Source organism: Aptenodytes forsteri, unplaced genomic scaffold (genome assembly GCF_000699145.1).
Source record: "Aptenodytes forsteri isolate BGI_AS27 unplaced genomic scaffold, ASM69914v1 Scaffold54, whole genome shotgun sequence".
Taxonomy (NCBI): domain Eukaryota; kingdom Metazoa; phylum Chordata; class Aves; order Sphenisciformes; family Spheniscidae; genus Aptenodytes; species Aptenodytes forsteri.
The window spans coordinates 7,029,765-7,052,624 of record NW_008796044.1 but is presented as its reverse complement, the minus strand read 5'-3'; the positions used below and the strand labels follow the sequence as shown (position 1 = coordinate 7,052,624).

Below are 22,860 nucleotides of genomic sequence, written 5' to 3'. Positions count from 1 at the left end.
CAATATAAGAGATACTTTGCCACACTGGATTAACAAGGACAGTAGAAAAAAAAAAAAAAAACAAACAAAAATCCTTTGGTCAACCGTAAGTATTTTATGTGAAATCTCCAAGTCCCACACACTTACTGCAAAGAGAATGAAGGTCAATCTGGTATTAAGATTTGGACACAGTTTAATACCATTTGGGCAGTCTAATGCTTCCATCACGTGGCACAGCTCGTGTAGTTCTAGCTGCTGCTTTTGTCCATTAAACAGACCAGACTTGCATTTACATTTGCCAAAGTTCTATTAATTCCCACTCAGTACCCCATTCAAGGGCTGCCTGCGTGTTTCAGTAAGCAGCCATTACATTCATTTGCAGCTGAAGAGTTCTAGTGTTTCACAAGCTGCTTGCCTTTTTAGAAAACTTGCAGCTGCAACACCATTTGGGTTACACAACTCTCACATGGAGGAAGGAAAACAATTAAAACATGAAAACAGATCACTGAAGTCTATATAACAGAAATAAGAAATATTTGCCATGCTTGTACTTGGCTACCAATACATGAAAATACTTGAAACAAGTCTGTTGCAGCTAATAATTATTCAGTCATGCCATAAACTGGACTGAAGATATCACTAAAGCTGAACTTGCTAGGCAAGAGATTATTTCCATACTCTCTACAGCAATTCAAAAAGCCACTAGCAATGTTATTTTCTACTTCCCAAAAAGGGCCTCAGCCTACAACAGGACAATAATAATTTGCAAAGATGACATAAGCTATTGTTTAGCATAAATTTTAAGACAGTCAAACAATACACATTTTGCCTGCTGCACAAGAAGCAGAAAGAACCTTTCTTCTACATTCTATAAATATCATGCCTTGGGAAAAGCCACTTGTGTAACTGAAGCTAAACATTATATACAACCACCTAGCCAGAGCAGCAGGCAGAAGCACGATACCCAAACGTGAAAATAAGGGTGGGGAAAAAGAAAAGGCAATATAACCTACCTTTAATCCTTGCCAAGGCAGACTGGTTCTGTTAAAGTACATCAATACATAGCCTAGAGACTCCATGTCATCCCGACGACTGGAGAAAGAGGAAGAACACAATGAATTACAAATTTTGCCATTTCATACTTCATTCCAAATAGTGCAAGCATTCCAAAATTTAAAAAATAAAAATAAAAATTAAGGAATAAAACCTAAGCTTTGGTGCAAAGGAAGGTCTCTTTCTAATACAGCTAAGACATCTAGGTGTTCAGGATTCCACTGGCAGGCATGTAACAAGTCGTCACAAGCAGGAAGGAGATCCTATTCATTTTTCAAGCAAGAAATAGTCAGTAGGTATTGTGTGTGGCAAGTTTCCATCTGTAGTTACATTAGAATAATTTGGGAGACAAAAACTTTGGAAAATAAAGAGTGAAACATTAAACATCTTTCCCATTTAATTAAGTAGCTTGGATAGAAACTAAAGTTTTACCTGTAGGAACCACGGAATGCATTGTAAGAGAGATACATGACGTTAGCCTCAACTTCATTAAGGAAGATTTCTCCCTGAACCTTGCCTCAGTCTGGGACCAATACTGAACATCTAGCCCCAAAAGGGCATTAACTCCCTTCTTTCTTCACTTCTGCTAAAAAACCTTGAATTGCCTCCATGATTTTTAAAAGACAAGCAATATTTAGAAAGGTACATGCATCAATCCGAGAGGTGCCTCTGCTTTCTTCCCATAAGAAGTCTGTTTTAAGGCAGCTAGAGAACTCCAAAGTTATCCATCCATAGACTTCACTGAGAATTTGCACGCAAACTCATCTAAAAGGCTTCAAATGTTTTCTGTACTGCATATGCTCCAGATCCACGCTTCAGCCACATGAACACCATCATACACAGCTTTCATGATTACTGAGGCTAGTACAGTTCACTGAAGTGGAAAAAATGCTCCATGATTTTTTTCCTCTTGGCAAAGTTGCCTCTTCCCAGCTGTGGTCGAATTAGATTTTTCCTCTGACTGCCCCTCTGCAGCTAACATCTATTTATCATGAGACAGAAAAATAACTTATTTTTCTCCTCCCAGCTCCCTTATCAAGAGAACCTGACAGGTATTGCTGCTGCTTTGCCACCCAGGGAGATCTGCAAAAAAAGCATTTAAACGGTCGCAGGAAAGACTATGCACCTACTACCCCTACAAGGGAGCAAAAGGCTGAGAGTGGTATTGCAAACAGGATTATACATACGGGTGAGGGTAAAACAGCTACCTTTAAATGAGAACAGTCTGTAAGAACCTGGACAGATCTACCTCCAAATCTCGGTATGAGAGGAAAGAAGTTGTAGGTGATACTTTATGTTACAGTCAACCCCATATAAACACTAATAATCACCAGAATGGCATGCCTGTCACCCCCTCAACTCATGTTGCAGCTCTCTGACCCTTTGGGGAACTAGTTCAGGGAGCTATCCCAGAAGAATATCAGCATTGCTCCCTAAGCCATTTCACCACAAGGCCAAAAAAGCACTAGCTGTGCCCAGGGGTCAGGGAAGGTAAGATTGGTTCACTCCTCTTGACAGCAGCTAGCTCTGAGGTCATCTCAGCTGTAAAGTGAAACCACAGCCAAAGACAGAGGGATGAAAAATGATACTAAGACCACAAATCCAGCCTGCAAAACTTGCTAATTATATTAGAATTGCAGATTTTAATCATCAACAGGATTCAGTGAACCGGTATGGGGCCGTGACATAAAATTATGTTTTCTGAGAAGGCAGTGGTAAATTCAGAAGCAATAAAGGGATTAATAGGTTCCACCCCCCATCCAGTTAATTGTTTTAATATTTAATTTCATGATTTTGTAGTAGGAAACATTTAGCTCTGTAGATCTGTAATGGATATATTACATTTGAGCATATACTGATAAATATGATTTTCAGGATTTGGAAGACAGGACAATACTCTCCATTACTAAAACAAGAAATGAATAACATTGCAAACAGCTCTGAGAATAGCTGTCACTACATATAGGAAAATATGTTCTGTAACAGTTAAAGTACAGCACTAACAGTTGAAATATTCAGCCATAAGCTTCAGGACTAGTTTCTCTTGATTACAGGAAAATATTATTTGTTTGCCTCACTGTTAGCTTGATCTAGACAGTTTAATAGCTTTTAGCATGCACCAAGCTACATTTCTAATTATATTAGAATTCCCAGTACTAGCAGAGATGATACAAGACCTCCAACTAAATTCAAAAGCAATAGTCCTTTGCAGTTCCCTCCCTTCACTGTAAGGTGCTAGCACAGCTATTCCCTTACAAGGATGGCTTGGGTTCTATGAAATGTACTTACTTCAGAAATGACACCTGTCATTTACCTTACTTGACCCACATGTCAAACAGGTCTAGATAATGACACTGACAATAAAATACACTTGAGGAACCTTAGAGAAATTAAAGCAAAGAAGAAACATGGAGCATTTTAAAGCACCAAATATTTGTAAGTTACATGGTCAGTTGAAGTTGACCACTAGAAATTCTGTCATTCCCATCTTGATTAAACTGAAGGTCAGAGGCACAGGCATTCATGGAAGTTTTAACTGTGGCTAAGCGACCTCAGCATCATGTGATAAAGCCACACTATTACACTTACACATTACAACATCTAGGCATATAGGTAAGGAAGAGAAGGGAAGCATCACTTCATATCTCATGAGTACCTAACATACACTTCCAAACAATGTAAAGTGCTATCTCCAATGGACCGCTGCTAGGATACTGCAGTAGCAATATGCTTTTGATCCAGATGATAAAAATGTGTTTGTTGATTAAGGAAAGCTCAAACATATAAATACACACAAATAGACATATATACATACATACAGATCCACAACTATGGTTGTGTATACCAGAAACCAAAATACAATGTGAGTGAAGTAAAAGATCTTTAAGTCTTGCCTGCAGACAAAAGGATAAACAATAGTTCACTAACTTGAAGGGAGAGTGAGAAAACAGGATACAGACACCAGCTTTAGAATACCCTTTCTGGCTACAGAATTGCATCTCAAGCCAGTCAGCAGTGCCATCAACAGGTACCAACACAATCAGGAAAGTGCACCACTTTATTTGTGTAGGTCCTCTGACAGATCCACAGGGAAGTATAGCCTATCCTTTAAAAAAACAAAACAGTATGCAGAACATCCACCTCATGCCTGCAAGACTTAGACTCTCTTCAAGAAGCAAATTAGGTGCTTGGATTTTTTACCCTACCCTTGAATAGGCAGCCAAAAAGAAAAGCACTTGCAAAGGGATATATACACTTATTCATATAAAATTAGTTCAGACACTCCAGAAGCTTACAAATAAGATCATCTTGCAGCCTCCAAAGTGCAGCAGTAACCTCCTTGAACTCACCTCTGTTCAATGCCAAGATGTGCATTGATACTGGCATATCGAGCTGTGCCAGTGAGATTTTTGTCTTCTCTGTATGGTATGTGTTGCCTTGTCCTGTTGTCCCGGTACTTTTTGGCCAAACCAAAGTCAATAAGGAATAACTTAAAGAAAAATGAAAATAGATTATATTCCTATACAGTGCAAGGAATCCCCAACCTCTTTCACTAGGCATTAGCTACATTTTGACACCCACACAATGTAACAGCCTACAGTTAAGAGAAAGCAAAGTAACAGTGCAGAGTCACAACTAGCTTTAACTAGCCAGTTCAAAAACTTAATAGGGAATTAGTTCAAGCCTTTTCTCAATCCAGTGGAATAGATTAGATTGTGCTACTCGGCATCTGTAGCTTAGTTCTACAACTATTTTATGTTACTATTGTAGTTTGTATCACATTAGCTCGATAACTACAGTGCACAATTTAGGAAGGAAACTAGTATGTGCGAAAGCACACTTCACAAACCCACTCACACTAGAGCAGTTTACACATACAGACAGTTAATGGCAGCTCAGCAGCTTAATGCGAATGATGCACATCCTATATTCTTCTCTAGGTCTCAAAGAATACTGGCCATTCTGCAGAGCATAAGGCCAAAACCTTCAACAGCAAACAAGACATCTTGCTCTCAATCATACGCTCATTTTAAGACTACCAGAACACTATCAGAGCAACACGACACACTTGCTGATGATATTAATACAGCCAGGAAGCTAGAGCCTAGTACATGGAATCCAATTTAGGTTTCTAATAACCAAGCTTGCCCAATGACTGAGTGCATGCTAATTAGTGTGCTAACAGCCAGCCTATCTACAAAGGTTAATACAGACTGTACCTTCCTGCAACAAGATTTCAGGACTAGGCAAAAAAAGCTGAGGCAGAAGTACACAAGGAACATTTCAAATTCTAGCAATCAGTCTTCAAGCTACAAATCATCAGGCTGAGCTCCCGATTCCAACGCTGGATTAATGCTACAGGATCATGGACTACAACCCCTACAGATTAATGAATACTGCAAAAGTAACTTGGGTGAGGGAAGGAGATGATGGAAAGAAGACATAAGGTTCAAGAAATTCTCAGTAAAAACCTATTCAGTAGGTTCATCACCTTAAAGGTGATTCCAGAACAGAAGATGCAGCTTTAAATGCAAACAAGTGCTAGAGACTGATACACAGGTATACCTGCATTCAAGACTGAAACAAAGGGTCACTCTGGTACACTGAAGTGCTGTGAATTATGAAGTGACACTCAACATGGAAGCATCAAAGATACCGAAAGACTGAAAGTTTCTGAATTGCACGGTAGGTATGTTTTAGAATTCTGGTTGAAGAAGATTTTCTAACTCTGGTAGTCTAGACAGGAAAAAACAAAGCTAAAAGCCTCTTAAACTACTGATGTCAGAGCAGAAAACCTTGAGTTGAAATCTTGCCATGATTTATACGCGACCACAAAGCACAGCAGTTCTACATTTGCTGTTGTAGTGAAAGTCACCCTGGAAGCCCAGAATGCTTTGAGCAAGAGGACTTAAAACCAAGTTTTAAAATCAACTACACTGGTCAGACAGTTCAGGAAAGTGGGGGTCTTGTCTCTGTTGCACCCGCCACAGCTACCACTAGAGGTAGTTATTCACTTAGTGAGCATGGGCATGTTCTCCAGCTACCAGGAAATTAGCAATTTTGATACTAAACTCCTAAAGCAGATAGTATAAAGCTTCTATGTGATTACTATACTGCAAATGCAACTTTCCTAGAAGCAAAGCCTGAGCTCAAATGCGATCGCTTATTTTCTGATTAAAGCTTTCTGATCAGATGACAGCCTCTGACGTATAGTTTGCAACAGCTACTTTTGCAGGGCCTTTGCCCATTAGTTTAAGCAAAATACTATGCCTTGAGAAGGAGGGAAAACCAAACACTATACACATCAGTCAGAATATTTCCACTGCACATTTAGTTACAAACACTTTAAACAATTCAAAGTCTTCACATGCTTTCTGTAATCCTGGGGATCTTGCTGTTAATTAATGGTATGAAGGGACAAAGTCATAGTTCATGAATCAAACTAGTTAACACTGAAGTGTGTCTCTAATACATAAACAGCTGGTATCTAGCCCTGTTTAGCACAGACATGCTAAGACTACTTTCTTCAAAAGAGTTATAAAAGTAAATGATGCTCTGTCTGTTCCACAGCTGCTACGACCTCTCAATATTAGACCTGAACAAGGTAATCCTGCATTCTCTCAAGAGGTATGGGTAGAACCTCTTAAAAAAAAAAAAAGAATCAATTCAGCAACACATACCTATTTTACGCTAGTCAAGTAACTGGATATTGTTTTATGGCACTGATTTCTTGGGAGAAGTTTACTCTGTTCCCTAGCTTAGGCTCATTCTGTATTTCCCATTCTAGATGGGTGGAAGGCAAAAGACTAAGTCCATCTTGCAAAGAGTTAAGTTGGAAGATACAGCCTTATTTGGATGAGCACAGAATGTACCGATGCCAGACAGGAGGAACACAGATGTATTCCCACAGATAACCTCATACCACCTTAATTCTGTTTGTTGCATGATCAGCAGGAAACTGGAGAAGTAGGGCAAGATTTTTGCCAAGAGCAACTAGAGAAGTAGATCAAAGTCTCTGCCTCAACTGATAAGAAAGTTTCAGAAGCAGACAACAGAAGCCTGTCAGCTTGCATACAGCAGCTAGCTGCCTGGGATTTAATACATGAAGACTATCATTGTGGAAAGCTACAGACTGATTCTATGGCCAAACTCCTGAGCTATGATTCATATTCAGCAATTTCCAGCTGTCCTGCTACGAACTGGCATATGTCTTCATTTCTCTCCAATTCATCTTCTCTTTTTAAAGAGTCAGGAGTACTACATTTAACACTACAAGATAAGCTCATGCTTCTCCAAGACACAGCTTATTGGAGTAATTTCATTTTATAAGCACAATGAATGAAAATATGAGAGTCCTCATTACACATTTGGAAAGATTTTGAACAAAAACTGCAAGAGAAGGAGTCTGGCTGAAGCGATAACAGAACTTCTCCACGTGCCTTGAAAGACACTGCAGGAACCCTACAGGAAGGCAAGCAGACAGCCCTATGCAGAAGCCCTGCTATTTCACTAGGGTGGCACATCTATCCTTCAACACATTCAATAGATTGCCTTTGAGTTTTAAAGGACAAAAACAAAACCTGTTTCTGCATCTGAAGTCAAGCAAGTACATTTAGCCCTTTTTAATATCAAGTTTAGAAATAATTCCACAATTTAAACAAGCGCCACAGGGAAACATCTTAGTAATGTTACATGTTTGCCAAGTATGTCTGAATAATGCCAACATAAGAGGTGCTTTTGCAAGGTCTACATTCTCCAGGAAAAAAAAACAAAACAAAACAAAAATAAAGCACATGAATTTGGGGTTGAGGTTGGAATAGGAGACAGTTCAGACCTGGTTTAATCCTGAGAAAGATGGGTCCTGAGAAGTACTAACAGTCATGCTTCTTTTCCTCTTCCCCACTGGAGATTCTAAACACTGAACAAACAATAGAGGGTGGCAGTGCATCAAACAGTATTGCTTACATTGCAACAATGGCCGGCGCAGACAGGCAACACCGAGGCGTTCGAGAAAGAACAGGGTAGCCAAATGCCATCCTTCTTCCACCAAGCACTGTAGTTTTCAAAAAAACTATGTATGTTCATATTTTTATTTTTTAATTTTTTTTTTTTCCAAGGAGAAAATTTGAAAGATGTGACAAGGTAAATTTCAACTGTGAGCCACTCCAAAATGGCACTGCCTTGACCAGGGATAGCAATGGTGACATTTGGCTCTATTAAAAAAGGAAATTGAAGTTTTGCTTACAAAAGCATCATTTGGTTCCACAAACTGCCCTTCCCCCAAGAGACATTTAGAAAAAGTAAATCTTCAGTAAGGAAGAGGTAGAAGGCATTTAGTCACCTTAAAGTTTACTTTCATAAGCATGCAGGGCTTATTTCTAGCAGAGCTGAAAATTCATCTTTTAAGGTGGGAGCAAAATTTCTCCCCATCACCAAATTAAAATTTGAAAAAAAATCAATTTAATTTTTTTTAAAAAAATATAACTGACAGGAAGCTACTGGAACAAGATTACCATGCTATTCTAGTCTTTGTGGCTGATTTTCTTTAAACTGTGCATAGTCATCTCTAAAAAACCCAAAACTACACTTAGTTATAAAAAGAAACAAAGTCAATACTGTATGGTGGCAAGTGTTCCCTAAATAAAGCACTTGGTTCCAAACAGAAGCAACCCATTCCTCATTTTGCTCATGTAAACCTATTAATTTGCACTTCTGTCAAGAACTACCCCCCTAAACTCGAAAACCCTGCAACAGTAAAGAAGCCCATGCCCACAGACAGTGTTTACCACCATATAATTGCGTGGCTCCTTAACTAGTCTACTAAAGGGAAAAAATATAACAGTTTACAGGCAATTTTGTTTTTCATTTCAGCTTATGCAAATCTAATGTGTTCCTCCACTAAAGTAAGCACAGCAGCAATTTCTAGGCCATTAATCCACATCAAGATGAAAGAGTGCAGCAATGCCAACCTAGCATGACTGTGCAAAAGTATAGAAAAATGGCCCAAAAAGAACAATTGGAAATCAGAAACTAAAACTACAAAAAAAAAATTAAAGTTATACTCTAAGTCATGCCAGAAAATTAAGGAGCCTAACTGCTCGACACAGCAGAGAAAAATAGAGCTCTACAGAGTGAAAGTATGAAACTTGGGAACAAGCAAAGTTTAACAGCAACAGGATTACATAAAGACTGCCTTTCAGCTGGACTTACAAGCTTTTCCAACAATGGTTGTATCTAAACATTCAGTGCACTGCACCTCTTCAGACAAGAGCTGTTATCTCATGTTAATCAAGCTTTCCCCTTCTAGTGTTCATGGCCCTGAAGTTGGCATTCATACAGGCAAACAAAGGTAAACATTTTAAATACTAGTAGTGCCTAAAGAGATGAGACATTCTCAGATGGCATATAGAGAAGATAAGTGGGAATCTTGCTTCCAATAAACAGCTTGATCACATACATTTGTCCTGAAGTTAATTTCTATTAAGTAGCATGCTTAATGCATTGCCAATGCTGCCTGTCTGCCCGAGCTCGACATACAAATTGCAGGATTAAGCATATTTCACTCAAGAGAACTAAAAATAAAATAAAAAAAAGTTTTCTTCTATGTAAGGTTTTCAACAGGAAACATGCACTTCTGACTACGTTTACCCATCCAAACAAGTGCAACCACCTCAGCCCGCCCCCGTTTTTTTTCCCCACAAAATAAATTGAGAGCAGTTTTTTGTTGCATAACACATTCAGGTACTCTACAACTTAACAAGTTTTCCATCAACATATTTGCATAATTTCATTTATTTATACAGACAATTGATCTACATGGTGGCTATTAGTCATATCCACAATTCTGATGGCTGAAGAGTTCTCTTTACCAGTCTGTCACTGCAAGATTTAATGCCCTGATGACAGGTAGGTCAGGAGCTCCCACGTTGGCACGAATTCTTTTCATCCCAGGAAGTCAGCCCCAAAGCCAAAGATAAGATTTGACTTTATCATTGAGGAAAAAAATGCTATTACAACAGTCATCTCGATAATGAAACTCCATCATTGAGAAAAGTAGCCAAGTATTCTCTAGGGTTAGTTTAGAATCTTGTTGCAAGCCTAGAAATCATCTTGCAATCAAGTGCATCCCACAGGGTGGGTCAGAGACCCAAATGTTTATGCCACTGCATTTAGAAGCAGACACTGAGAAATTCAAGTTCTCACAAAGAACCATGGTTTAGCATCCAAAACATCAGTTTTAGCAATGAGTTTTAAAAAGGTTGTGCAGCTTCAATCAAGTAACATAGCCATTCCCTTTGGATCTTTTAAACAAAGAGCATTAGACTAACCTTATTACAGTGACGCCCAATACCCATTAGGAAGTTATCTGGTTTAATGTCTCTGTGTATAAAATTCTTTGTGTGCACATATTCAATTCTACTGATCATCTGTAAAAAAACACAGCAACAACAGAACAGGTAAGATTTCAATGACAGCAATACAATTCACTTAAACCTTCAATGAAAGCATTAATTTTTAATGTTACCTTCCTCTGCAACTTAAGTTTATATCTTTGCTTAATGAAAACCAAGCCTTTTTTTTTAATACTGTTCAAATAAATTTATCTTTTTTATACATTAAAGTTCCATAATCTTGGTCAGGAAATGGCAGATTAAATACCTGAAGCTATTTCCCAGACATTCAAGTTCATGTTCTAACTATAGTGTCCTATTAAAGAGCAATTTCTTTTTCTTACTTCAAACAAAGGTTTTCTATACCTACCACAAGACAATTTTAAAGCTCATTCCCTCCCCCTGTCCCAGTTATTCATTCATCATCAAGCATCGCTTTTCCAGGTAATAGTTTTCACGGAGCAAGTAACAACTTGATTGTGGTCCATACTGTCATATCTAGGCTACTGTGATCCAGGAGTAACAGTCAGCAATGAAGACGCAGAGAAACTCTGGCACATCTATATCATCATATACAGTCATGCGATTTCCTGTGCGTGAGATCACAGCACACGCATTTATGTGGCAGAGCTTTCCAGCTACTAAAACACTCTTCACGCAGTCTTTAGTGAGTTGAATTATTACAACATCATACCCTTGACAGCTGTTCTACTGGCCCTAAAAGCCAGTTCCGTGCACTGATATCATACATCCCGTCTATGTTTCCCAGATGACAACTAATTAGTGTTTATCATCCAAAGGAATACTGCATGAAAACCACACAGATTCCCTGGAGATGCTGTAACACCCAGACTAGCTAACTGAGCAGGCAAATGGCGCTCTCAAGCAAGTGCACCACTCACTTAAGGCAGCTGAGAATAGGAACAGCTGACCTTGTCTCCATACAAATGCCGTGAGCTTCCTTGGCCAAGAGCCTGAGATTCTACGAGCATCTGGCTAAGTGACAACTTGGTACTAACATCAATTGTGTAATATTAGATGACATTTAAACTACCATTGAAAATTAAACTCGTGAAACCCTTACCGCCTTTCAAGTAGCTGAAGACAGCACAATCAAGCTATTTATTAAACAGCAAGAAATAAGTATGGCTGGCCATTTCAAATGCTGTACTTTCATGACCAAGTTGAAAAAATATCAATTGCTAGAAAAAGACTTAACAGACCTCAGTTTTAGAGGTCTTGATTAAGTTTGAGGTAGAGCGGCATCTCCACTAACAGCTTTAAGAACTGTCTTTAAGCATCACAACAACCAAAACAGTATTTATTAGTTCATGGTCTGGTACTAGAAGTTACAGGAGGTTGTGAGCGCATAGTGACATTCAGTAAGAACAGACCCATAGACTTGCATGTTGCCCACCTGTCACTACAGCTGGCCAGCACGTAACAGGTTTCCATTGAATCAGATCAACCATAACTGGAGACTGCTTCAGACCTGCTAACACCCCCCCCACGGCTGATATTGGGAGTTAATCCACCCATATTAGTCTCGATACTTTAATAAAGTTGCACTTCTTAGACCTGCAGCATCAAGGAGTTGGTATCTGCGCTGCACTCCCACTACAGGCCTATGTTGATTTTGTATGCCACAGCACACAGAAGCCACCATTACTTCGTTCCTATATAGGTCAAGTGTTCACTTAGCTATATACAACACTGCGTAACACATTATTTAACCCACTTAAAAGAACCACGTTGCACAAAATACTTTAGGGTTTTTAACTTCCTCACAGTAAGATTTGTACGTACCTGGTCTGCTAACATAAGTACTGTTTTCATCGTAAACCTGCGAGAACAGAAGTTGAATAGGTCTTCGAGGCTGGGACCAAGAAGATCCATAACTAGAACATTGTAGTCCTTTTCTTGACCATACCACCTGCAACAAAGAGAATTATTCAGCGTTAGCAGGAATCCTAATGCAGCCCAGGATACCATTAGCCCTCTTGGCTGTACGGGCACATTGCTGACTAATGTTCAATCTTTAAAGCTAAGTAAAAACGAAGGCTAGTAGTGTCTTATTTTTCCTGGAAACGAAGTCTGAGGACAAAACAGAATACACAAGTTGGCAAGCGTGTGTGCACACATTTAATTTTCTCTTAAGAGGAAACACTACTACACTTTAGCAGCAACTGAAATACCAAACACCAAAATCAAAATGCAATCAAAGCAGATGCCATTACAGGTCAATATACTGAGGCATGTGTACAGAGTCTGAACTGAAACTCATCTGCAGGACACCTTACACTCCCATCATTGTTTCCTGTGTTATTTAACTTACAGAAACATCTTTAAATGCTTTAGGCTTTGTTTTCAAGTATGATTTCTCTGCAACAGACCAGCTCATGCAGTTAACTCATATACTACCTCTTTGTTCATTCATCCAAATTTAACAAATGGCAATCAAGTTCTACCGTCCTATTAAGTAGGAGATAAAGGCTCTTTAACAGGTTTTCAAAATCATAAAGGGAAAAACACTTAAGTGTCATAAAAGCAAAAATACAAATGTAGCAAAGTATCAACTGCAGCCAAACAGACTGCGATATCCACCCTTAAGTGTCTGATATATCAACTCGGGGCAAAAAAGTAAATGTTACCAATGCTGTGAGGACAAGCAGAAGGCCTCCCATGCGTATTTTTCCTTCCAATCCATGTCTAGCATTTCCATCATAGTATTGCTTTACATTATCTGCAACTGTGGGATAGTATTTCACCACCTAAGCTGCCTGAGAAGACCTGGAATCACACCCTTCACTTCTGCAAAACTCAGCTGTGAATTCCCATACTTTAAATGGGCACTGAAAGACAGAACCTGAATATTCTTCTCCACAGTCCTTCTGCACCTTGCAGATACTTACAGTTAAGTGAGAGGTGTGTGTAAAAACTGTTTATGAAGCTGTACTGAGTACTAGTACATCACCGTAAAGATTCACCGCCTTATTGATCAGAAGGCTGCGTTTTGCCTTTGCTAGGCACCTAGTCCTTACAACAAGGACCTAGTACCAGCAGTCAGTGGATAAGGCACTGACCAGCTCTCTCCTGGAGGAGTCTTGACGTCTCCAACAACAGCAGTGCAGACAAGATAAACCAAGAATACACCCTATAAGAGCATGCAGATAAAAATTTAAAAAAAAAAAATCTCAAGATTCAGCTCAAACACAGTAGTAGCTGGGGCTTAAAGATCTATATAGACATTTTATTTCCTCTTTAGGCAATGACTCCAGGACACTAATGCATAATTGTCTGGAAAATAGTTACCACTGATAAAGCCAACAAATTCCTCGGTACTCATAGGATTCCAAGCTTAGCCAGGGTAGTAAAGTAAAATGTTTACAAAACCGCAAAGAAAAAGATTCTATATTTGGATTTGTTTCAGTAACTACTGGCCTGTACCTTCCACTGTCAGGATTCTAGTAGAAACCATGCACTTCATAATGCATTGTTATAAATCTGATAGGAGTTATAGAAGAGCTGTGGATCATACTAATTGTTTTACAGGTCAGCCTAGGACCTTTATTCATTCCCTACATCAAGGAGGGATGCAGAAAATATGTATTTTGAAAGAAGTCATTCAAATGAAATGTCAACAAAACAGTTTTCCTCCAACATGTTAATAATCATATCAATACTGTAAGTACTACTTAATCAGCTTTTGCCTTCTAAAAATTCATTGAATGTACTATGATGTACAAAAAACCCCAAAAACTTACAAGTGACTCAACTAGGAAAGCATACTGCTGGTATTATTTGATAAAGTCTGTAATTTATGAAAAGGTGAATATTCACACTGCAACCTGACACCGAGCCATGAAATGTACACATTTTGAAAAGACCTGCCTAGCTAGGCCCTTGTAAGGAGTGATCAGAAGCTAGTTTCAACTGCAAGAGCAACTAAAAAGAGTATTTAAAAAATGCAATGCAGAGATGAAGAAAGAGTCAAAATGAGATGCTGTTAAGAAAAGTTGTTAACTACAAACCGGCTTCAGTTCAAGAATTACTGACTATGCCTGTAAATCTACTTCTTCGTTCCTATCAAAGTCACCTAAGCAAATGGCTGAGTAGTTTTGACAAGGCTCTATAAACAACTCCATAGGTCACAGTTGAAAACGAAACATTATGGTCATCTAGAGTAATGAAAACCAGAACAAATGACCTGCCTAGTTATTCTGTTATATGAAATTTAGGTTTGTTGTGAAAAAGTCTGAAGAATAATGAGCTGAATTGAAGCATTCTAAGGAGTAAATCAAGATCTAGATAAAATACTATTTTCTTCTAGAAATGGAATTCCAATTCAGATGCTGAGTGTAATTGTTCAGTACAGTAATGGTTCAGTGCCCAGGAGACTGCAGTATAAAGGAAAAGGATCAAAGATCAGTCTTCAGCTGAGCTAAGAAAATTTAGTTACATCATCACAGAAAAAGTGAAGCTGATGAAAAGGAAGCCTACCCTGAGAACTATACTTTAAAAAGCATTTAGGGATCTCTCTGCTTAGTAAGTGCAGTAATGTTGATTGCACAACCTCCATTTGGCCTACTTCTACCTATGCACAAGAAAATTTTAATCTCCTGACCATTTTCCACTGGTGGAAAGCAGAATCAACTCTGCAAGACAAAGAAATAAGACAGGAGCTCTTAACATTTCATTTTCATGTTTACCTGCCTGTAATTCCTCACAGAAGACTGCCACATCTATTCATTTCACTACTGGCAACCGAAACATCTGCTAGGGTATTGGAGTGCTTTATTTACTTTGCTAACACTGCAAGTAAGTTTTCATTTCCCTTGGAACATTTCCAGGGAAAATGGGATTATGAAGTAAGGCTACATCATGTCCATTCAAAATCTAGTAGCTGCTACTACTGGCAGCTCTGAGTAAAAATGTTAGAAGTCTTGTCTCTTCTTAGGAAACCTTGGATATTATGATACATAAGAGCTTGTCAAGTACTCCTTACTCCCATATTCACATATCAATGTAAGATGGCATATAAGCACGCATTTTGGATGAGCACAAATTCAGAGCACTTTGGCATGCAAGTTTTAACACTATTGGGCTGAAGTGCAAAACAATATGGCAACAAACTGAGCACAATTATAAAAAAAAAAGCTAGCGTCTCAAAGAAAAATCTTCAGAAGTTCTAATACTGCATCAGCAATGAAACTTGGAGTGAACTACTAATATGAAGGAATGATCCATACAAAGCCCTGGGCAACTATTAGATGACTCTAGCATCTTAGAACACAAGTGTCCTGCATGTCTGTTAGAGCTGCATGGATTTTTTTTTTTTTAAGCACACTTGGAAGTAGTCTCTCCCATACTAAAGTTGAGGAAGCAACAGCAGCAATACATTTTAAGCAGGGAGAGTTTTGGAGGGGAGTAGAAAGTGGGAGCAAGAGATTTAACTACTTGACAGTTCCCTTTGGGTGGGTAATGACTCTGAATATAGTTACATACAATGTATTATTTCAAAAAGAAAAGCTAAATTACTAGACTAGGAAAACTCATTATTTCTCTAATTAATTCCCACAGTGCTGTATGTCCCATTAGGACTATTTCCTAAATAGAGAATTTTGATTCTGTAGCACAGGTCCATTTATACCTTACTTATGCCAAAAACCCCCACAAAGCACAGATTATTTATTCTCAGCTTTCCTGAAGAACAGTAGCAGATGATCTTATTGAAGACTACACAAAACATTAACAGGATAATATTATTATGAAGACCTAAGATTTATCCTTGAACTGGCAGCATAACACTAACATCTGATACAACTAATAAGAACCCTAGTCCATATTCAAGCTATAAGGCGTGCCCAAGCTCACGCATGCATGAAAATGCTTCGTCACTCTCCCTTGCCTCATCTGTTTAAAGCTACAGATTAAATTAAACTACAGATCAGTTAGAATACAATAAATATCCTTTATGAAGCTTTCTGTCAAAGCATGGTTAAAGATTGAACAGTGACCTTAATTTAACTTCAGTGACTTGTCTAATTTGAAAGACCAAGACTCACCACATCAACAAGTTTTCAAATCATGTGGTTTAGCAGCCTGACATATTGCCCCAGTATACGCACACAGCTGAAGTTTTGTAACATCTTTAATTTCAGTATTTGTAGCTCTATGCTGAACAAGTAAGTCACATGACAGTGGTTTCCAAATCCCATACAGTAAAGCAGGTATGATGCCAGATCACATGACAAGTGAATGTTTACTTGAACTCATGTGGGGTGGTTTTTTTAATTCCCTTAACTAACCTTGAAACAAGCAAATGAAGTGCTGATGCACGTCTAGCACTTAATAGCAAATCCTGTAGTCAGGTCTACCCAAACTTAAAATCCTTTTCTGTTTTCAGAGCTGCATCTTTCAAAAATTGTATGATGTCTTTTTCAGCAACTGCATATTCTGTAAATAATGTTAATGATAGAAGAAATGCTTGAGAAAATGTTTGTTAATAGCTTGTCTTTTTTAACTGAGAAAACATTTCATTTGGTTATTATAATATTCTCTTCACATCTAGTGTATCTTCCTTTGAAAGGGTCAAATTGTGGTAGGTCAGCTAGCACAGAGAGGTGGGCAAAGGGCTAACAGAATTCAGACACAGGCTATGAAATTATAGGCCCAGTTTCAGACTACAGTACCACTTACACAATTTTAGTACATTGGCACTTGTAATTATAACAACAAGGTAACAAAACTAGCACAATTATCAAAGCTGTGTGAGCTGGTCACGTGATGAATAAAAGAAAAGGATTCAGAAGATTCACATTAAAAAAACGCAAATTCAGATCAAGATGAACTAAATTACTGAATAACTGTACAGCTGCTAATCACTGGTAAAGAAACCCCAAATCCCATGCATTCTGAAACCACGAAGGCAGTAAAGGTATTGTCACCATTAGCATAATGGCACATCATTTTGTCTACAGCTTATCATATACAAAACCAGAACATCAGCTCAGTGTCACAAGAAAGTGTTCCTGCTACCAGAGCAAATATAACAAGACTATTTTGTTCCAGCTTAATAAAAGCTCTTCTCAATCAACACCTGCTTTGCAAGGTAACCTATCCTCCACTAAAGGCTTCTGTCAATTCAATCACCGACTATTCCGGTGGAGGCTGTGGCAACCTGGAATTACAAACAGAACTGCAGAAGGTCATACTTTTTTTTTGTCTCACAAAAGCATCTCCTGGTGCCTCACTGCAAGGAAGTACAATGCTTCTGTGACAAGACTTGAATAGTTAAACCTCAAACCTTCAGACTTCCAGAAACCTTTGTAGTCACATAAAAAAAAAGGGCCGATTTGGACTTCTTTGGCATTACATAAGCTTTTGTCACTTTCATAATTCATAGTATGTGACCCTATGATTACTCTGTGTAGTCCTATGCAATTAGTTTCCCAGCACTTGGGCTTTCAAACACCAAGTGGGAGAGTTCACATGACAAAAATGGAGATTGTCAGAAGAACTAAGGTGGATAAAAAAAGCTATTAAAACAAAAAGTGTACGGTGAACAAGCAAGCTGGAAAGAACTTACTACTAGAATTACCTGAGATCACCTTATCAGTAAGTTTGACAAGTCAGCAGGCACATGAGGGTGAATATGGAAGTCTGGAAGGCCTCATGAACACAAAGGATTCAGACATCCTACAGAAAACCAAATGACACTGAACTGATGAACACTCTGGAACTGTATTCCATTTCTGCAAGCACTAAGTCATTTATACAAAAGTCTCTGAACTAGGCGTTAGTCAGATGTGACTAAAGAGAAAACACAGACCTCCCTATAATCATATAGCTCTAATATCAGGCATCACTGAAAAATAATAAGTAATCCTAATTAGTAAAAGTACAGGTATTCTACACAGAAACTGTGAAGCAATCGGTATCAATGCTAAGGCACTGACATGCAAGCCCTGTCACCAACATTCAGGAAAGGAAATCCAAATCAGAACAGGGACAGAAAAGAGATTTCAAGAAAGATGAGAAGGTGGTGGACCTCTGTAATCATGTATTCAAACAGCTCAGCAAGGCAGCTAGAGTTATGCAACTATTCTTTACAGATACAGGAGGACTGTAATAGGGAGAAGGTTATTAACAAAAAAAAAATCAGGGAAGAAATAAATAGGAGCTACTGCCTATGGGTACAAGCATTTATCTTTAGGCACAGAAGTGCTTGCTCTCTCTCCGTCCGACAACAGAATCATGAGCACTGCTGTGCTAGCCTAGAAAGTTTTAACATCGCACCTGACTGATTCACAGAAAGAATAGCATGTTGTCCAAAATAGGTGGTGGATTTGGACCAAAGTGGTCCCTTCTGGTCCCATGTTCTAGACTTCTCAGGACACACATGTCCTGACAAATAAACAATGTTTCAGACAAATTGGGAAGTATATTCTGCCTGTAAAAATATACTAATATGAGATACTGAAGCAACACATGTAAGAAAGGTAATCTATCATCATAAGATTCATGTCTAAATTGACACCTATTTTATATTTCTAGTTTATCTCCCCTGAAGCTGGAAAAATACTTCTTAACTGTTAGCCAGCTAGGAGTAATATAAATGAACTTAACATAATATGGCATGACTGAAATACTGAAGTGGAATACTTAGCAGATGTCATCTAACATTAGTTGCCATGGTGAGTATGAATTAGGCCACCCAAGTACTAAATAAAGAAACAGCAATGAACACCCTACACTACGAAGTTAGATAGGCTCTATAAATAAATTTCTGTATCATTTTTTGTACGGTTATGGGAGAAATATGAATACATGAAGTATGCCAGTGCAACTCATCTCCTAAGCAATAAGGTCATTTCATCTGCCTACTGTTATGTTGCATACATACTTCCATATAGTTGACTCGCTGTTTTACTAGCTGTTTAATGAGGTGCATTAACACCTGGCAGGAAGTGAGGAGAACCTAAGTCAAGTTTCTTCTGTAAAAGTCAGAAGGTTCAGTTCAGTTGAGAAGGTAAGCCATTAATCCACAGTAGGTACAGGAAACATTGCTGAGAAGAGTGTTTCAGTAGTACCTCTGCTGATTATCTGCTCCAAACAAGAGTAACACTGAACTGAAACTGCATACTGCTCAGCCAAGGAGAAAAAAAAGAAAAACATCAAAAACGGACAGCTTCATTTGTTTTCAAACTGTGGTCTCTCTTGGATGCTTCTAAGGAGTCCACGAAGACCAATTAAGACAGAAGTTTAGATTGTTATAAAACATTAAATAGATTTTGTTTAAAGACATTCATTCTCTCAGTAGAAAAATTTTAGGTATCAATTTAAGACACTAGCTTTCAATTTTAGAGCTACTACCTGAACTACCATTTAGTTCATCTTCATCTTTCCTCGTATCTACTAGAGTGGTTCTGCCCTTCAGTATGCAGCCTTAAGTAATAACAGAAGGTTAATTCGTAAGAGAGTCTATTGCTAGAACCTTCCTCCTCATTACTTGCAGACCTAGAAGAAAGTATCAGTCTTACCAATGAGAAGACGACAGAACTTTTCAGACTTTATCCAACTACTAGTTTTGGGTTTGAGGTTTTTTTTCTGTTGGGGGGACTGGTTTTTTGTTTGTGGGTTTGGTGGGTATTTTTCCGGTGGTGGTTTTGGGGGTTTTTGTGCGGGGGTTTTTTTTTTATGCTGCAGGAAGTTATTGGGAAAACAGTTTAAAACGAAGGTGTTTGAGAGGTGTATTTACAGATTTTTAAGCACTGCTTGAAGAGATCAAAATTTGAAGTGCTCAAGGAAAAATCCGTTGTGAGAACAACCCTAAGATACCCAAACTTGACCACATTTTTCCATTACATGTATTACTTAGTGAAGATGAATACGGGCAGAGTCTGTTATTAATAGATTATCCAACAACATGTCAGTAAGCAAACAGAAGAAAAAAAATTGTAGATGCTTTTATAGATTTTTTTTCCCCAGAAACTTTACAGTATGCTTCACTATTTAGAAGATTGCATAGTGATACATGGGTGGCAATACTGAATTTCTCAACATCAAAATATTTTGCAAGAACTTACTGCATTGAAAAGTTCAGAAATGTAAGGATTTACTTGTTCAGTTTGCAAGAGAATGTTGCAAAAAAAAAAAAAAATCGCTGTCAGTAGCTTTTGGTTTTTAAACTTACACATGACTAAACTTAAATACCACTTTGATTAGCCTCACATGCTGTACACTGTCTTCAGCAATGCCCACACAAGAATACATGCAATATCTGTTTCACATTCACTAGGCTCTCCTCCTGCCCTTAAGTGCAACACTTCTAATACATCAGCTATTGCTACAGCTGGTTCCAGCATTAAGTGTTTTCCATTTGAAACTGATGATAGTGAAAACAAGTTATCCCATGATATTGTCAGGAGAAAGATCTGAAGCCCACTTTTCTTTCAGAAGTACATCTGAAAGAGTACCTAAAGGTAACCTTCATAAAGGATACGAACAATAGTTGATAAACACCATAAATGGCAAAAATCAAGAGCGGCCGTCACAGATAATTCGAACAATTGCTTTTGTCAGCAGTGCTTTAACAGAGTTACACTATGAACAAAACAACATACAAAATCAACCAAACACTCTGCCGCATTCCTCCAAGCCAGAACCAAGAATTTGGGAATAAAGGTATAGTCCAAATTAATAGGGTAAGTGCCCAGTTAATAAGATTACAGCTAAAAATGCTTTGCCACTGAAAAAGAGAGGAAAAAGACAGCTGATGGCTAAGAACAATGAGAATAAGCCCAGCAGAATACTGCAGACTTTGTATTGTGTCCTAAAGGCAGATCAGATTGTTAGAATGTTAAGCTTGGTTCAAGAGCCTTTTGTGAAAAATGAAACTAATAATTAACCAAAATTTGTACATCAAGAACAAACCACAGCTTAAAAATCTGTAGAGCATTTAGATAAGGTTTTGTGAAACTCCAGAGACAAGTTCAGAAATTTTGCTACTCTTCCAGGAAACAACAATAAGCAATGAAGTCAGAGATTTGCAAGTCTAAAAGGGTTTAGAATATTCAGAGAATAAAGACATTCCAATCTCAATTTTTGCTATTTTATGTGCAAACAACATGTTCTTTACAGTGGGAGTATCAAGGCCCCTTGTTCACCCTCCACAACAAGTGAAGGCTCACAGTTGATCCCACAGAAGCAATATTAAAAAACTTTTAACTCCAAAACTGAGATTTTGCTCATTAGCTTTCTTGCAATCAGCCAGAAAGGCCATCAAATCAACCTTAAAGGCTATAAAAAAAAATTGCTTGGTTCTAGATAATTTAAGTGACACTCCAGATTGCAAACTTAGTAATGATAAGATAGCATATCACATCTAAAGGGTAGAATTCAGTTTTAGGAACAGGTGCCCAAAATGAATGACCAATCCATACCTCACCTATTATTTCAGCTTTGTGAGTCAAAGAACCACAGCAGACCACTTTAGTAAGGCAAAGCCACATAATACAGCTTTAGTAAGTTGATCTTGGCCACTGCGTTACTTCAGTAGATGAAAAATAGAGAACAAGTCCCTCATTCTTAAATGAGGAATGCAAGATTATGTGCCTCTGTTTCCCAGATGTGTAACACTGAGATAAAAATGCTGCTGAGCCCAGCTTATACAGCATGGCAATGGGAAAAGCTTAGAATGATTCCTTAATTTTCTATCAAATACTCTGTGCTGTTGTTGTTTAAAGGTGTCACATTACAGAAATTTTAACAAATGTATTGAAAGATTTCCCTTCAACTTGATTCATCCTTCTAAACATACTGTGCCAAGAACAGCTTATTCCGACTTGACAGCATACCATTATAAAACAATGGCAGAACGTGTATTACCAATTACACATGCAAAGTGACCTAAGTACAAAGTCATACATTCTCCCAGCTTAGCTGCTGCCAAAAACGCATGTCAGAAAAGCTTGAATTGTCTGAAACATGCACAGTAGTTTCACTTTGGTCTTACTCTTTGTAATCACCTATTCAAAGACATATCCTTGTTAAGCACCTCAGTGATATGTCTCATTTGGTAAGCCAAGTCCTCTTGCTTAGATTCAGAGTACCATGGATTCTACTTCTACTAAACACATCATGTTTTGATGTTTGCCGCAAGAACTGTGCTGGGTACCCTGCTCAGCTTCCTCTTAAAGAAGATAAACATAAAAATACTATTTTAGATTTCTTCAAGCATCACCAGATGTCATACAGCAAGAAGACAACTAGTAACAGAAGCCTAGTCAAAGAACCTGTCAAGCAGCATCTGGTACATACAAATAGATTTAAAATTAATGCTGCTTTTGAAGACAAAAAAGGTATTTCCGAAAATTTTCTGAAAGACACTTTTCTAGAAAAATACTACAAAGATTAACACTGTGAGAACCTGAAA

General features: G+C 38.1%; 1 protein-coding gene and 1 long non-coding RNA gene across 3 annotated transcripts in view; one reads left to right on the top strand and one right to left on the bottom strand.

Moving 5' to 3' along the window:
* CSNK1A1 (casein kinase 1 alpha 1) overlaps positions 1-22,860 on the bottom strand; it is a 45,830-nt gene that overhangs the window by 9,552 nt on the left and 13,418 nt on the right. The window contains exons 6-10 of the mRNA XM_019473771.1: positions 12,231-12,357; positions 10,362-10,460; positions 7,868-7,951; positions 4,383-4,522; positions 993-1,071 (exon numbers count right to left, since the gene is read on the bottom strand). Of these exons, the coding sequence (XP_019329316.1) occupies positions 993-1,071; positions 4,383-4,522; positions 7,868-7,951; positions 10,362-10,460; positions 12,231-12,357 (529 nt within the window). The remainder of the gene's footprint in view (positions 1-992; positions 1,072-4,382; positions 4,523-7,867; positions 7,952-10,361; positions 10,461-12,230; positions 12,358-22,860) is intronic.
* On the top strand, positions 5,267-7,628 carry LOC103904306. Of its 2 annotated transcripts, none has more exons than XR_657894.1 (2): positions 5,267-5,718; positions 6,821-7,628. It is a non-coding gene; the product is annotated as an uncharacterized LOC103904306 (long non-coding RNA). The 2 variants fall into 2 exon arrangements; XR_657895.1 differs by having other exon boundaries at positions 6,604-7,628.